Source organism: Pongo pygmaeus, chromosome 2 (genome assembly GCF_028885625.2).
Source record: "Pongo pygmaeus isolate AG05252 chromosome 2, NHGRI_mPonPyg2-v2.0_pri, whole genome shotgun sequence".
NCBI classification, from domain to species: Eukaryota; Metazoa; Chordata; class Mammalia; order Primates; family Hominidae; genus Pongo; species Pongo pygmaeus.
The window spans coordinates 76,677,628-76,693,653 of record NC_085930.1 but is presented as its reverse complement, the minus strand read 5'-3'; the positions used below and the strand labels follow the sequence as shown (position 1 = coordinate 76,693,653).

General features: G+C 35.6%; 1 protein-coding gene across 3 annotated transcripts in view; it reads left to right on the top strand.

The window, feature by feature from the left end:
- LOC129033834 (contactin-6) overlaps positions 1-15,708 on the top strand; it is a 319,503-nt gene extending 303,795 nt beyond the window's left edge. For all 3 annotated transcript variants that reach the window (XM_063661824.1, XM_054482896.2, XM_063661825.1), the window contains exons 18-23: positions 1,189-1,423; positions 1,540-1,655; positions 3,752-3,938; positions 13,513-13,625; positions 14,431-14,599; positions 15,441-15,708. In XM_063661824.1, coding sequence (XP_063517894.1) covers positions 1,189-1,423; positions 1,540-1,655; positions 3,752-3,938; positions 13,513-13,625; positions 14,431-14,599; positions 15,441-15,541 — 921 coding nt within the window. In that variant the 3' untranslated portion in view covers positions 15,542-15,708. The remainder of the gene's footprint in view (positions 1-1,188; positions 1,424-1,539; positions 1,656-3,751; positions 3,939-13,512; positions 13,626-14,430; positions 14,600-15,440) is intronic.
- Positions 15,709-16,026: the final 318 nt, after the last annotated feature.

Below are 16,026 nucleotides of genomic sequence, written 5' to 3'. Positions count from 1 at the left end.
ACTGTTCTCCTACTGCATGTTCTCTACTTTTTGCCTGCTCTGTGTATATCTATTATTGTTTTGCCACCCACCATGTTTCATATGCAAACTCTATGAGAGGAATTGACCAGGTCTATTAGTCACTGTAGAGTACAGAGATTCTGCCCTCATAGATACTCACCAAGATGGTGCCTGTGGTTCTGGTGCTCGTGAATTGGTGCTCACATGGGTTCCAAGTGGCAAGATAATGTGATTGATAGATTAAATGGACTCCCACGAATAAAGAGAACCTCTGAGATGGAGTTGTGGACATGAGGGACTGTGTCCCGTCAGGTGTTGCCTTTATTAGTCTGTCAGAATATTTATTAAAAAAATTTATTAAAAAAAAAAAGCAAAGCATTTTCCTTGGGAAAAACCAAATAAATTCCATTGATTTTTCAATACAAGTTTCTTGCAATCAGGAGATATGTTGGTCTAAATTCAAGTACAGATTCATTTTAATTTGCTAAGTTTATGTGATTGTTTACAATTTTTAGTATCTGCAGAGTACAGGGGGAATATTATCTATTTCTATTTTGCTATTTTAGTAATTTTAGATTTGAAATGTATTTTATAGAATCTGATCTTTGTGAGTTAAGAGTTTATTCTTTCATGTGAGAAAAATGCACACGTGTCACTACCACAGAAGACGTATGCCTAAAAAAATGATGAGCGGTCTTTTATACTTTTTTAAAGAAATACTCTATGTCTTAAAGCATATGTTATTTCACAATAATTCCATTACACACGTCTTACAAAAACTTGTTTAAAATGTTGTGAAAGGAAAACATATCTAGTCTTGAAATAGTTAATAAGTTAATTTGTGCTGAGTTTAAAAATTCATATCAAAACCACATTTTAGTGTGTATCATAAAATCTTTTAAACTGTTGTATTATTATAATTTATGAATGATCAAAGAAAAATATATAAATATGTAAAGCTTGTTTTATATTTCTATCTGAAAACTTAAACTATTTATCTGATTATCTTTAACTGGGATCATTTTTCTAATTGGCATTCCAAATAAAAGTGTTCTTTAATACATCATTAAACAGAATAAATATCCATATTTGTCTCTATGGAAGAAATGTGAAATAATCAATAAACATTATAGTAGCTTAATAAAATATTTTTGCAAATACTCAGTGATTGATCACATTCTGCCCAAGTCAATTCCAGAAGAACTGCAGAATGGGGAGGGATTTGGATATATCATCATGTTCCGGCCAGTGGGCTCGACAACCTGGTCCAAGGAGAAAGTATCATCTGTGGAATCATCAAGGTTTGTTTACAGAAATGAAAGCATCATCCCACTGTCTCCCTTTGAAGTCAAAGTGGGTGTGTATAATAATGAAGGAGAAGGATCCCTGAGTACTGTGACCATTGTCTACTCTGGGGAAGATGGTAAGTTGTCCTCAGCTCTGGTTTTCTTTGAGACTCTATGCATAGTTTGTATTCTCTTGTTCCATTTTCAATGAACCACTCTGCTAAAGATGGTTATGTCTTTCTCTGGATGGTAGAACCTCAACTGGCCCCAAGGGGAACTTCTGTCCAGAGTTTTTCTGCTTCTGAAATGGAGGTTTCATGGAATGCTATTGCCTGGAATAGAAACACTGGAAGAGTGCTGGGCTATGAGGTAATCCACATTAATTTCACTTTTGCTTATGAATGTGCCAATGGACTTCGCAATAGCTCCTGTTCAACAGTCCTATCCTACTAGCCTGTTGTTAGCATATGATAATGTGTGTCTAAAGCTAAAGCAGGGAATGAAGTTGAGACAGGGTAGGTGAGCCCCCAAATTGAGAGGCTTAGCCTGGGATGCTTTTTGTCCTCGCTCAAGACAGAATTCAAGAGCGAGCCAGTGGTAAAAAAAAAAAAAAAAAACAAAAAAAAACAAAAAACAGCTTTATTGAGGCAGCAGTGTTATAGCTTCGAAACTGCTTCTGCAGAGCAGGGCTACCCCATAGGCAGTGTTCTAAGAGTAGCAGCTTGGAAGCAGTTCTACAGTCATATTTATACCCACTTCTAATTATATGCAAATTAATGGGTGAGTTATTCAGAAATTTCTAGAAAAAGGGTGGTAACCTCCAGGCCATTGCCATAGAAAGGGATGGTAACTTCGAGGCCATTGCCATGGAAAGGGGTGGTAACTTCCAGGTGTTGCCATGGCAGTGGTAAACTGACATGGAACTGGTAGGTGTGTCTTATGGAGAGGTGCTTTAGCCTCTTCCCTGTTTCAGCCAGTCTTCAATCTGATCCACAGTAAAGTCCTGCCTCCTCCCTCAAAGTAAGGGAGATCTTTCTAGGTAATTCAAATCAAACAAATTAACAAATAGTAGCCATTTTTAAAGGCATACAGATTCAGTAAGTAAGATGAGTAAGCTCTAGAGATCTGCTGTACAACTGTGCACACAGAGTCAACAATAATTGCACACTTAAAATTTTTCAAGAGGACAGATCTCATATTAAGTGTTCTTACCACAACATCATTTTTCAAAAGTGATCAGGTGATTATATGATCAATTTTTCAAATTGCAGTCATTTTTTTTTTCCTTGGTAAGAGGTAAAGTCTGCTCCTCAATCATCTTACACCGTGGAAGAATTTCATTGAGAAACCTGCTCTGTGAATTGCAGTATAACTTGAAAAGATGTAATCATCTCAGAAAAGGCAGTTAAGTAATGAAAAAAAATACCTAGATTGTCTTGAATCTGCTATTTTTAGTCTATGAAGAACAAGGCAAATTACGTTTGTAGGCCTTCATCTCACAAAGTAAAGAGATAGGAACATTTTAAGGGAAAGTTGTTCATCACTCAATCTTTTTCAACTTGCAAATTCAGTGATTCACAAAATGGGTAGCATAATTTATTTAATTTTGGAGTTAGAATAAATGTATAATCCTAAACATTCTTAATTTTGCATATATATATATATATATATATATATATACCCATAATCCTCTGATTCCAACAGAAAGTTCTACTCTCAGGACAGGTGTCTTTTTCCACTCCATGCCAAGAATGCCTTACCTCGTGTCTGAACCCTAGTTACTTGTTACTTCCCAAATTTTATCCCTAGTCTCCTCTTCTGAGCTCTACTCTCATCAATTCCTGATGTATTTTGTCAAATTCTTGTAGCATACTTTTTCTATACCACTTCTTTGTAATTCATTCTGTGACTTATTTTCACATACACTGTGGATTCTAACCTCTTAGCTAGATGATAAGGGGCTTGAAAATAGGTACTTAATTTATTCTCTCTTTTTTTTTCAATGTACCTAAAACAATGCTAATGCAAAGGTAGGGTTCAGTATAAATTGAATTATTAATTAATCTGTGATTCAAATAACTCTGAAAAGAAATGCCAATAGCAAGATGTTATAATGAAAGTCTTTGACTGATTATATACAAATGTGTTTTTGTCTGACGTGTTATACATCATTTGCTAAAGCTGGTAACCTTTAGATAGCTCATAAAATACTTTATTTTGGTAATCTAAAAAATCAGGTTCTCTAATTACGATTGTGAATTTGCATTCATGACTTTTTTCCTCATAAATATTAGAGAATAACAATTTTGTTGTTGTATAACCATTTTAATTAGAAAACGTTTTTGTCATCTATACTTCTGTCTTCTTCCCATATCCCTTGTGGTTGTGGTTGATAGTTGTTGGTAAAAAATGATTGATAGTTATTGGGGAACAATAAATTGCTTGTTTTGGTTTTTAATTATCAGGTCTTATACTGGACAGATGACTCCAAAGAATCCATGATTGGTAAAATTAGAGTCAGTGGAAATGTCACAACCAAAAACATCACAGGGCTGAAAGCTAATACCATCTACTTTGCTTCCGTAAGAGCTTACAACACTGCTGGGACGGGGCCCTCAAGCCCGCCAGTCAATGTTACCACCAAAAAGTCTCGTAAGTATGCATACACTCCAGGAAACAAGATTCATCTGTGAAGAGAAACCTATTCCTTTGCTTGATGTTCATTTCATTCCCACACCTCATTTCTTTACTAATTGGTTACTTTGGTTAGTTGGTTTGTCCCTTAAATATGGATACTTGTTGAAACCTTTTGGTAACAATCAAGGTAAATGTTTTCATATTTCTGGAATTCCAAAAGAGGAATATTCCAGGTATATCAATGAAAGACAGAAGAGTATAATGTTTAAGACTGGCCCTGATGCCCTCCTAAATGCATTCAAAAACTGACCTCCCATCCTTGGAATGTTAGGTGGTATTTATCTTTCAGTCTCAGTTGCCTACCTATAAAATGAGGAAAAAATCATATTTATGTTCTCATAGGTTTTGTTCAAGATTGAAAGAGATTATTAATAATAAATATCCAGTACCACACCTTAATAAATGCTCAGCAAACGGTTTTTTTGTTTTGTTTTGTTTGTCATTTGAGTCCGAGTATATTCACATGTGATCCTACAACTGTCAGATACCTAGATCTTTGCTTTTAGGATACCTTATTACTACAGCTTACTTGGAAGTCCCTGAAATCTAACAATGAACTCCTCTGCTTTGTCTTATATCCCTTGATAATCAGCCAGGTGATTTCACATAATCAGAATCTACTACACAAAATATGAATGTTTTTCATCTTTTGGTGATTGTTGCTGCCTTTATTTTCTGACTGAGTCTGGTAATGACAAATATTCCATAATACGAGGCACAGCAATAAATTGGGAAAGGTCTGATCATCTGACTCAGTTGTTCCTGCAAGATGATTTTTTGTGGTTGAATAATATTTACATATTCCTTATATATTATTAATGAACACAAATTATTCACAGAATCAGACATTTTAAAACACATTTTTTTGCTCTCTGAATCCTGATGAATGAAAGATAACAAATATAGTTGCTGAATTTTGAGAAAGACTAAGACAAATTCACTGCCACTTACAAAAATCTGGTTTACCTATACATGCCATATTCTAATTATACCACCATATTTGGAAAGAAGAGATGGTTGAGAAGAGTTTGAAAATAAAGTTATATTAAAGTTATTCCCCTTATGCGTATATTTGTCATGTCCAAAAGAAGTTAGGAAACATCTCAGAGAATAGGCCCTTGATTAAATAGATTATCCAGTTATTTCCACATAACCAGATCAACTGTCAGAGATTCATGTTCCAATTCTGGGTACATCATTGACTCACAACTTGAAATAGGATAAGGCATTCCATTTTTCTGCTTTCATGTTCTTATCTATTAAATAGAAATTATCTCTGTCCTCACTCCTTCCCAAATTATCCATGAGGCACAAACAAGGTACTGATTCTGGAAGCATCTTAGAAAACACGAAGTGCTGTGGAACTGCAAAAGCCTGTGGAGCAAAAATTTTTGAACCAGCTTTCCTCCAGTCCACCCAGTTTTAGACATGTTGGGCTGTGAGTTATTTTCAAGAATGGATTAGTTAACAATCAAGTTATATTCCTTTTCCTGTTTTACACAATGTTGACTAAATCGATGAAGTTATTGCCAGATAACTTGGATGTATGATTTGCTTCTTTGGTCTTTCTGGAGTGATTTAGCTTCTTTCAGCTAATCTGCAAATCTCAATGAAAATCTCCAATCAATCAGCAGTTTTAGTTCTAGTTGACTGAGAGATGCCAAACTCACAGAAACTCTTGTGTGTAATTCAGTTTCTATCTCAAGCGAAATCAAGAGTGATTAGAAATGTGTAAGAAACATTTAAAAAAAAACAGATTGTATCATGGTAGACTGACACTGACAGACATTTTAGTGCCGTTATTGAGCCAAGACTCAGGTCAACTTTTATTATACATAATCCCATCAACCAGTTCAAGATGGATTGAAACTTGAACACTGAACTAATCATTTACCTCAGGAAGAGAGAGATATATCCATATGACATATATAATACATATATATGTTTTAAAATTCTTATTGAGATTTTCTGTATGATATATACATATATAATTCACATCTCACTACTAATTTTATGTAAATATATAAAAGTGAGTAGCCCCACACTCCCTTGACCTCAAGGGAAGTCTTCGAAGCACCTTCTTCCCTGCTATTCTTAAGCACTGGGTGGATCTGATTGCCCAGATAGGGCACTGCCTTTCCCCAAGGTCACACAGCAATGAAGGGGGACAGATGGAGGAGAGGGGGCCTAGATGTGCAGGCAGCCCCACAAGGTCTCATTGGAGTACTGAGGGGCCCAGGCCTCAGCCACATAGGAGAACTGCTCCTTGCTGCTGGGCCAGTAGGTGCCCTCCGTCTGCCGCATCTCCCAAAGCTTCCGCACCAATAGTGCCAGCCCCACTGCCAGGAACAAGACGGCCAGGAATCAGAGGACCAAGATGATAGCAGTGACGGCCCCCCGAAACAGGGCTCCATTGGAGCCGGAGCTGGTGGGTGTAGGCAAAACAATGCTACTCTCATTTGCAGAAGGGGTTGATATTTGCGCCCAGGGTCGTTCCCGGGGACGACAGCAGCGGCAGGCCCAGCGCCAGGAGCAGCCCCAGGCCGAGCTGGGTGACGGGTTGACAGTGCCGAGGAAGCGGCTTCTGGCGCGCGCCCCTCCTACAGCATACAGGGCAGGCCGTGGGCACCTGCAACGGGCCACCTGACCCAGGCGTCTTTGAAGTCGCTCTGTATATATTCTATATATATATATATATATATCAGAAAATCTCAATAATAATTTTTTCTGTCATCTGAATTTGCTAGTTTCATTGTCCATGAAATCTAAATTAAAAGTGTTAGTTTGTGCTAAATTATTCTATGTTTTTAAGCAGAAAAAAATCCTTGTTTTTGACACTAAATTTTTTCAGTTGGCCCAATTGATCCTACAAATGGGTTGGACGGAAATTCACATCAAATGCTAAAGATTATTGGTTTGTCTGATGGTTAACATATGACCAATTTGTCAAAGAGTAGGAGATAAAAATTTTCGAAAACAGTTTAATTAACAATGAGTAATTTCACCCAAGACACAACGTTAGAATACCTCTGCTAAGGAAAAAGTGACATAATAATCAGAAATTCTAAACTGAAGATTAGTGTTTCTTTAAGTATTCAGCTTTCTTAACTAAATCAAACAAGAAAAACCTCTGTAATTCCTAGATATCTAGTTTCAATATCTCTTAAATTTGACTCTTACCAGCCTATATGCTTCAGTGACCCTATAAAAATAGCCAACAAGCACCTGAGAATAAGAAGAATATACAAATCTCCATCCCTTTGTATTTAAATACCTATCCAACCTCTCATTTTATTACTTTGACATTCTACATCACAGACATTGTGAAAGCAGAAGAGTAACTTTTATATTATTTTATTAATGGCCTTAAACTCAGTGTTTTAAAACAATATAAGTTGGTTATCATACATTTTTGGAGGTCAGGAGTTAGATAGGGGTTTGACTGGGTAGAAATCCAGATGTGCTCAAGGGCTGCACTAGCTTTGGAAGCTCCAAAGGATAATTTGTTTCATGTTTTCTGGCTTTTGGAGACCACCCACATCCCTGGGCTTCTGACCCTCCTCAGGCTTGTGACCCCTTCCTCCATGTTCAATGCCAGCAACAGTAGGGTACCTTCACATCTCTGCCTCTGACCCTCTGCTTCTGTCATCACAACTCCTCTAACTCTCACTTTCTTGCTTCCCTCTTTCCCTTGTAAGGACCCTCCTGATGACATTGGAGCCACCTGAATCATCCAAGATTATTTCCTCATCTCCAGTCTCTTAATCACATTTGCAAACTCCTTTTCCATATAAAGTAATGTGTCCACAGGTACTGGAGATTAGGATGTGATCATGTTTTGGGGGATCCTTATTTTGCTTACCACAGTTTAAAAATATTGAGCACTTCTATGTCCCCAGCCCTGTATTAACTTTATCGTACTATATCTCACTTAATTATTACAATAAGTCAAGGAGTTTGGTATTTTAATTTCTAGATAGGAGGACACAAATGCTTAGAAAGGTTTTGTCATGGCCCCTGCTGGACTGATGAGCATGAAATCTCTTCATCCCACTACCACTGTGCTCCTTTATCATCTTCCTCCCTAACCATCCAATAGTTTCTCTCCCTGACTCTCAAATCTTCCATCTAAACCTCAAACTGCTTTGAAATTTTTCCTCCTAAAATGCCGTCATACTTCTCTTCTCTTCATCAAATGTCATTGTCTCCTCTATTCCAGAGAATGTAGACTAAGAAAAAGGCAAGCAAGATCTTTCACAATGTGTCTCAAAGCTCCTTTCTATATCGTTCCTCTTCTAGCCCTGACATCCCAAACTTACTGATCTTCTAAAGTTTAACATTCACTTACCTGGCTTCATGAAATCTCTCAGCTTGTAGTACCCCTGCCAGGTCTATATATGGTCAAATGGTCTTTTTTCTGCTCTATAGCTTCCCCCAAAATTTCCCCCTTAATGTATTTGCATTTTTCTAAGAATTCCAATAACTTTGACCCATTGTGAAACAGTGATGGAAAAAGTTGGAATGGGACTTCAGAGAAAATTGTGGTTATGGATCCCTGCTCAGCCATGTACTATCTGTGTGCCAGATCTAATTATTTGATAACTCTGAATTCATTTTCTCATCTGAAAAATAGAGATGAAGATACTTACCTCTAGCGATTTCTCTGAGAACTAAAGGATATAATGTACACCAAGGTGACCCAGAGGCTGTCATACATGAAGGCTCAGTGCATGGTAACATGTGTTATTATACTCCTCCTTTAGAGGCAATTTACTTTCTTTGCATTTTTTAAAGTAAGAAAACACAGCTACTTTCTTTCTCTTTATAAATTTGTTGCAGACTTTTCTTTTCTTTAAGGGTCATAGAAGGACATCCAAAGCATGCATGAAAAACAGCTTTAATGAAACATTGATGATAACCATGATTCCAGGTGCTACTCCTGTATGTAACTTTGACTCTCCATGTCCTTGAGATGACATCAAGATTACCTCTCAATAGTGGTGACTGAAAAAATTCTGCATTCATCACTGTCACTGTCTAGATTTGTAATCTGATATTTGATCTTCCATTGGAAAGTCTGAAAAAGCAGAGCTCACATTTATCAAAATCTCTGCCTGTTCTAATTGGCTAAGCTAAAGAGAAGACAGAGGTATTTTCTTTGTTTGTTTTCTCGCATGATCATCCAGTCATCTACTCAAGAGATAGTGCCTCCCATGAGCCATGCCTAGAGTTAGATGCTGAGGGCCTAAGAGCAATTAAACCAAGCAAGATCTTTGCCAACTGGCAATTTCTCTTTTAGAGAAGAGGCAACCTAAAACAAGAAAAAAAGACAAATCAATAAAATAATCATAAATTATGAAAAGAACAGTGAAGAAAATAAATGAGAAACTAAGATGTATATAAGAAGGAGCATCTATATGGGATAAGCTATGTATTTTGATACAAAATTAAAGATAAAGAGGAGTTAAAGGACAAAAGAACTTCCAGACAGAAGGAAAAGCATATGCCAAACTTCTTAAGTATTATTGTTGCTGTTGATGATGATGATGCTAGTATTATTAAATAAATATCAGTGATTCATCTGCAAGTACCAAAGCCTAGTGGAAATGATGGATTTCCAAAAGAAACAGAGGTACTGCAAATATACTGTGATCCACACAGACATTACTTAAATGGAATTTAGATTTACAAGGAAAGAAAGAAAAATATTTACATCAATTCCAAGCAGAAAAGAAAAGTGAAACAAAGAAAACACTACTTATATGGAAAGAAGTATTCAGACGCAGTAACTAAAAGTGTTTGCAAATGTTGGCTCAATTTGGCCCTTGACGTTGACTGACCAGCACTTTGTACTGGATTCTTTCTTGCTGCAAATATGCAATCAATCCATATTTAAACATAAAGGAAGCATTAAGCTTTTATTTTATCTTGCACTTATGTTCTTTCTCTTTTGCCCAAATGTCAACCCCATGCTGTTACTTAGAAGTGTAACATAAGAAGTTGTTTTTGAATTGACTTCACAGTGTGAACTACAGTTGAATATAAATGCCATCTACAGAAAAATTGATTACAGGGACACCATTAGAGTTCTGAGGGGCTAGTTTAATGTTGCTCTGTCATTTGATTAATAGAAAATGATTTAGTCTTTGGAAATTGCCTGGAAAGATTTTAAAAATTAGAAAAGTGCTTGTTTGCTGAGTTTACCATTGACAGACTTGGTACAAACATCATGACCTGTGTTTTGTGCTATCCATGTGACAGTATTTTGGTTTCTCAAGATGATAGAAATCTTAATTTTATCATAGATATTTGCAATCCAGTTTAATCAACTACATCAAACCAGAACTGCTAACAGTGCTCATATTAAGGTGATGGCCTTCTAAAGCAGCTTTCGGAAGTTTTGTTTTTCAATATCAGACATAAAGGATTGACACTGGAGAAACACCCATTGATAAAAATAAGAAAGGATGTAGACTAAGAGATATTCTAAGATAATTAGCTGAGACTCTCCCATTTTATCTCCGTTTCTAAAAACATATCAAGAATCCAAGTAAGAGCAATATTATTAAGGGGAAAACTTGAATGTACACTAATTGTATCTAAGAAGTGAATCATTTGCGAACTTCAGAGTTGGATTATTAGCAACAAACCACCTCGAACACAATTGAAAAATTGATTATGTCATAACACCACAGTGGAGAACTGCTACTCTCAGAAGAGAATTAACAGTTACAGTGCTTTTTAATATATACCACTAACCAAATGAGGAACATTTCATATTTTATTTCATATCTCATAAACTAGGAGTTATTTGTTTCATTTTATAATGGGAAAATCCGGCTCTTGGAAGAGATTGGATACAAATTCAAGTCTCTCTGACATCAAAACCCAACTCTTCTCATCTCCCAGAGAGCAAGAGAAGAAAAACATTCTAAATAATCCGTATAATTGGCTATTCATACCAAGGTACTCACTCAGAATGCAACTCTTCTCATTTTATGCCTACAGAAAGTTGTGCTTCTGCTTTGGTAAATGAGGACACAAATGCAAACATGTCAACGACAAAGTCATTGCCAACATTGCAAACTGCTCCTTTACATAGCTGGAAGAAATCAATTCTGTCTCCTAGCCTGTTGATTTTTTCAATGGATTGATAGTGTTGAAAACAATACTTTTTCCTAAAACAAACAAAACATACAGAAATACATAAAACATTCAGAATCCACACTGCCAATGACAGTGAAGTGGTGAATTTGTATTTTCTCTGTATTGATTATATAATGGTAATGTTAGTGCTGAATTTTAAAGCACAGAGATAAAAAGAAAGGTATCAAGAGTATACTAGATATTAAAATTGCAATATCCTGTGAGAATTTTGATATTATATCTTTTAAAGCTGAGAAAAAGATTTAAAAAGGCACTGGAGGATAAGTTGAGGAAGGATAGTTACAAAATAATTATTGCTGCCATTCAGAAGTTTAGAAATAAATATGTTGATAAGCATTATAATTGACAAGTACATTGTACATTGACAAGCAAAGTAATGAATGCTTACTAAGCTAAAAGCTTTCAGGCCTTTAATTATGGGTTTATATTGTCAAGAAATGTACCAGGACATGGTCAGTCCAATTGGTCTGTCCATCTTATAAATAGGTATGGATTGCTGTGAGTCTGACCACGGCAATTGGCCTTGATCATAGGACGACATAATGAATGGATTGGCTGTATTGTGTCACCTATGGATCTTCCCAGAGCCCAGTGCATAATCAATACAGCCTGAGAAGATCACCACAGGACCCTGAGCAGTTTTCCTTAGCCATCTTATTGTACAGTCATTTATTCAACACATATGAATTGGATGCCAGGCACTGTGCTAGGGGTTAGTAATACAGAGTTGAGTAAGGCACTTGCCCTCAAGAAATTTAAAGAAACACATAACCAAGAATAAATATAATCCAATGTGATAAACCTATAATAAAATATGAACTGAGCCTCATGTAAGCATACAGGGAAACATTTCTCTATCACATCCCAACTGTACTGTAAGTGACTGAGTGAACAATAGTGATATCCCAGTGGAATTGGGGTGGAAAGAGAATGTATGGTAATATATTTGAGACACCTGGATTCAGCAATATGTGAATCTTCCAGTGACACATAGGAGATTAAACAGCAGTTGACTCAAAACTCTGAAAGAAATAGTTTCCATTTCTATCAGTGTTATAATGAATTAAATATTATGCTCATTCAGCCTCACAAATTCAAAAAAGATGCCAAAAACATCTTGTTGGGCAGTTTTATCTTTGCTTCCACTTTCCATATGAATTATCTTAAATCTCTCCAGTTTCTTAAATCTCAAAAATAGTCATGTGGACTCAGATAAGCAGCAAGTTGTTCTGGAGAAACACTAGACTGGAAAGCGATAGACCAAGATTCATCAGCTGCATACTTTTGGATAAGTGACTTCCCAACCTGGATTCTGGTTTTCTTGTATGTAAAATTCTCTAGTTGAACTACATCCATTACTTTAGAAGCCAGATTCTAAATCTTTCATCTCTTATCTCCCACCATCTCTCACCCAGACAACATTAATTTCAGAAAACTAAAAGTCGCAGTTTGGATTTAAAGTTGATGATCTTTGGGATGATCAATCAGTTTGTGATGATTTTTCCCTTTTCTGTGTTCCCAAAAGCTCCATTTATTTTAAATGGCATGCATCTTTCACATTATCCAGACACAGTTGATTAAGCTAAGATAGACATATGACCAAATGAAGTCAATCATCAGCTTTCTCAGGGGAATTCAAACTTGGACTATCTCTGAATAGAGGAGGTTTTAAATTTCAGGTGTGGTGAACAGTCATGATTTCTGCCATGTACAGTGAGAATGATAAACAGGTACTCTCTGGCAAGATGAGCATGCAGCAGACCCTGCTTCAATAAGCAGAGTGAAGACTGTGGCTTTGTGACATTTTTTTCTCTCCTCAGACTCTGCTGCAATCTGCCATGAATTATAAGAAATATCCTTGATAATTTACTACAAATATTTTGCTTAAAATATCTTGAGTTAGTTGTGTTACAATTAGAAAGCTAACTAATACAATGTTAAAAAGTAAAGAATTTTAAGAATGAACATCTATGTGTTGATATATATAAAATGTTTGCAACTTGAATTTGTCAAACATGCTCATTGATTGATGGCCAAATGGAATCCTAGATAAAGAGACCCTCTGTCTGTTTATGTATGATAAAGTAAACAAACTCAACAGCAATGATTAATAAATTAATACTGGACATGCAGCAAGCCATTATTAATTCATAAATCTGTCACAAAGGCATTCCCAAATGACCAGATTTGAATAAATTTGCTTACTGTGATTAGAATTAATATATTTCAAATGACACTGAAAACATTTTAGCTCCTTCTAAGCAAATCATCGAAGACTTATTTTTTCTTTTCATGTTGATGCATCATACAGTGACCATGAGCTAATTAACGTTCATTTGGATCTTTGATTATCTCTTTAAAGCTCCAAGCCAACCACCAGCAAACATTGCCTGGAAGCTGACAAACTCTAAATTATGCTTGAACTGGGAGCATGTAAAAACCATGGAAAATGAGTCTGAAGTTTTGGGGTACAAGGTGAGTGTTTAGTTTTTCCTTTAATCATATCAGTTAAGTTACTAAGGAATGAAACATGCGACACCCAAATAGAAAACAAATTGGATGCATATGGAAACATTGGACTCTTTTTCAAAATTATTTTGAAAATACCATTGCTGCTTTCTAATTTTCGATAGAAAAGGTTTTATATTCGGAGGTCCAATAATGTACTAGGGAACATCAATACATCAAATTCCATAGGATGTAACATTTTTTCTTCAAGTGACATCCCTTGGCATCATAAGATGATGGCTTATGTGAGTAGTAGATGTGATGACAATGAGATAAAAAAAATCTAAATAGAGATTTTAGAACTTAGGCTGCAGTATGATGTGATCTTTTAACAACTTAAAAGGCATCTAACAAGAGTACAATAAAGTACCCAGAGCAAATCATTTCCATCAGTGACAATGGACATCATCTCTTGGCAGACATATATTCAACATTTGAAATGGGTCCAAACTGAACAGTGACTTTCCACAGCAAGCTCCAATGATAATAGCCTCAAGCTATTTAACTAATAGGGATAAATCTACTCTCCTTCCAGAGGCATTGGCCACAAAAAAAAACAAAAAAACAAAAAAACAAAAAAAAAACCTCTTTTTCTTAACACGAGCAATGGAATAGCAATGGAATATAAGGAAAAGACATCACTTCGATATTTCCATCTGAGGAGTACAACATTTATGATGATGTATCTTATGTCTTACAGTGTTCCAGAACAGTTGTGTGAATGTTAGAAAAGCAACATGTCCATGTTAACTTGATACTTCATTTTATTCAGATTCTGTACCGGCAAAACAGACAGAGTAAAACTCATGTTTTGGAAACAAACAATACATCAGCTGAGCTTCTGGTTCCATTTGAAGAAGACTACTTAATTGAAATAAGAACAGTCAGTGATGGTGGAGATGGAAGCAGCAGTGAGGAAATTAGGATTCCAAAAATGTCAAGTAAGTTGAGTCACCATTGCTATAGTAGATTCTGCATCTAAACAGTTGCAGCATGAAATTCAGCTCCATGAAACCTTCCAGTTATGGCTTAAATGTTGGGTGACAAGATAAATTTTCAATTGTGAGCAAAAGGTGATGAGCCAATTTTTTTTAAGTTATTCTCCAAAATTGTACCATGCTTCTACATTATAAATTGTTTTATGTTTCTTCATTTGAAAACCAAAAAGAGAACAGGAAAAAAAAAAACTTTGTGTCATTAGAGCATAATTCTATCACTCATTCTATTGTCACAAAAATCAGAAAGGTTTTTCACAGATTCTTTCAGGTCTTTTACAGCAGAGATGGCAAATATGAAGCGCAGGTAAATATACACCGTTTCCCACGTTCATGGCAGACATCACTAATCAAGTGTGGCATTCATAAGGAGCTGAGTCACAACTTTCAAGTCCTTCTCAAAACAATTTTCTAGGCCAACCAACACCAGTCATTCAGAGTTAGCATGCAATAATAATGTATCATTTTTGCATTAGAAGAATCACTTACTCATCTGCCTGAAGCTGTGATTGAGTGCAAGTCATTAGCATCCAATGTTGGCCAATCCTTTAGGCAGACTTTGCCAATTTAGGGATTTTTCTTTTGCATTTTTATACTTAAATCAGACGTCCTTGGACAAAGACACGATAAGGCACTTTCTAGGATTAAATATAACAGGAATGAGACAAGTATAATAAAATATGTTACTAGAAGAGAAATGATAGTATGAATTTGGGGTTTTGAAAAATTAATCTAGCAGGCAATATTTTATCTCAAAATATTTTTGTCTTATTTTTATATTTTGCAGGTTTGAGTTCCAGAGGAATTCAACTCTTAGAACCTAGCACCCATTTTCTGTCCATTGTCATTGTGATTTTTTACTGTTTTGCTATTCAGCTACTTATCTGATGAATAAAACCATAAATCTTTGAGAGTTTTTTGAAAGCAAATCATTCTGTAAATATGCTCTCCAGCCTCTGACACAAGATGCATTCTTAATACAGACTTGTTTGCAAAGAAAAAAAAGTATATTATTAAAATCTTGTAAATATCTATGGTACATTAATAAAACAATTTTAAACACTTTTGAATTTTAAAATTTGCACATGATTACATGCATTCCTAGGTGCCACATTATTCTGGGGAGTTGTAACTGCTGTATCTTTTAAGTTACTTACACGGAGAAAATAAATAACTCCCCTCAATGATGGTGATGGTGAATACAAACTTGGCTCATAGTTACCATAGCTCACATGTACATTTTTATGTATTCCAGACAATCACTTCAGTATTTAAAATTTCCACCCTACTTCAAAATAAAGTATAATTATTTGTTTATAGTTGGGATTATTTAAAAATACAAACTATTCCAAAGCATAGGGTGCTTTTATCTC